General features: G+C 38.6%; 1 protein-coding gene across 1 annotated transcript; it reads left to right on the forward strand.

The window, feature by feature from the left end:
• Positions 1–1629, forward strand: LOC112091237 (cannabidiolic acid synthase-like). Its single transcript, XM_024164298.1, has 2 exons — positions 1–1011; positions 1072–1629. The coding sequence occupies exons 1-2, from the start codon at positions 1–3 to the stop codon at positions 1627–1629; spliced, it is 1569 nt and encodes a 522-aa protein (XP_024020066.1).
• The last annotated feature ends 246 nt before the right edge of the window (positions 1630–1875 follow it).

A 1875-nucleotide genomic window follows, 5' to 3' on the forward strand; every position in this document is an offset into this window, starting at 1 on the left:
ATGAAGTACTTGAAATTTTCTTCGTTCTTTGCCAAAATTATCATCTTTCTCTTTCCATTTGCGTTGCTAGCTTCCAGTGATCACACTCATGAACACTTTCTTCAATGCCTCACCACTCGTATATCCAACCTTACCTCCACTCATGAAACCATTATTTATACTCGAAATGATACGTCGTATTCTACCCTGTTGAATTCCTTCATACATAACCAACGTTTCAATGAATCAACCCCAAAACCTTTCGCTATCATCACACCATTTAATGTCTCCCACATCCAAGTCACTGTTTACTGCTCCCAAAAGCATGGCATGCTAATCAAAGTTCGAAGTGGTGGCCATGATTATGAGGGTCTTTCTTTCGTGTCTAATGAGCCCCCTTTTATCATACTTGAGTTGAGAAACCTAAGCTCGATTAGTGTTGATGTGGAGGGCAAGTCAGCATGGGTTCAAGCTGGAGCTACAGTAGGTGAAGTTTATTATAGGGTTGCCGAGAAAACTGGAAATCTTAGCTTCCCCGCCGGCGTTTGTAGCACTGTGGGTGTTGGTGGACATTTGAGTGCAGGAGGCTACGGGTATTTGGCGCGAAAATATGGGGTTTCAGCTGATAATATTATTGACGCGCAGATAATCGACGCCCAAGGTAGAATTCTTGATAGGAAATCTATGGGGGAAGATTTGTTTTGGGCCATACGTGGTGGTGGAGCAGCAAGCTTCGGAATCGTTGTTGCATGGAAACTTCAACTAGTTCCCGTGCCATCAACGGTGACTGTGTTTAATGTCCAAAGGAATATGGACGACGATGCAACAAAGAAGCTCGTACATCGATGGCAACGGCGCGCCCACAAAGTCGATGACGATCTAACAATCTTCATCAGGTTCGTAACCATGAATTCTACAGATAAGAAGGGGAATAAGAAAATTACGATACAACCTAACTTCTCGGCCACATTCCTAGGAGGTGTAGATACATTGCTTCAGTTGATGCAGAAGGAGTTTCCTGAGATGGGTTTGGTAAGACAAGATTGTACCGAAATGAGATATGTGGAATCCTATCTCTATTATACTTGACAGGGAAATGAATCCTTGGATCCTTTACTTGATAGGACAATTGTGTCCAATGGTTTGTCATACAAAATGAAATCTGACTATGTGAAAGAGCTTATTCCAGATGACGTAGTGGAAGGAATGTTGAGAAGGATGCTTGACGAAGAGGTGGGAATAACGACTATTACTTTTTTTCCTTACGGAGGAAAAATGAACAAGATTTTAGAATCTGCGATTCCATTTCCACACCGAGCCGGAAACCTATTCAACATTCATTACCAAGTGACTTGGAAAGGAGCGTCCAACAAACATCTAAGCTGGATAAGAATAATTTACAATTACATGACTCCGTATGTGTCAAAAAATCCGAGAACTGTATATTTCAACTTTAGAGACCTTGACATTGGGATGAATGAGAAAAGAAGTAACTCCACAAGTACCCTTACTCGTATAGCAAAAGCAAATATTTGGGGTACTAAATATTTTAAGAATAACTTCAACAAGTTGATTCAGGTGAAGACAAAAGTTGATCCAGCTGATTTTTTTAGAAATGAACAAAGCATTCCTTCTCTTCTTAGCCCTTAAAAGGTGATTAGAGATTATTGTGGATTAAATTAAAACAATAGCTTTCTTATGTTTTCCTTTCCAAATAAAGGTGTCCATGGGATTGGCGTCTTGAAAGTATGATATGTAATAAAAGACTTTATTATTATGTAATAAAATTCATTATAGTGTGCATGTATCATTGAATGTTTTATGAATATCATTGAAAATTTTACGATTATTTATGTGATCTTAAATATTTTGTATAAATATTACATATATACTAGT

This window comes from Morus notabilis, unplaced genomic scaffold (genome assembly GCF_000414095.1).
Source record: "Morus notabilis unplaced genomic scaffold, ASM41409v2 Scaffold2667, whole genome shotgun sequence".
NCBI classification, from domain to species: Eukaryota; Viridiplantae; Streptophyta; class Magnoliopsida; order Rosales; family Moraceae; genus Morus; species Morus notabilis.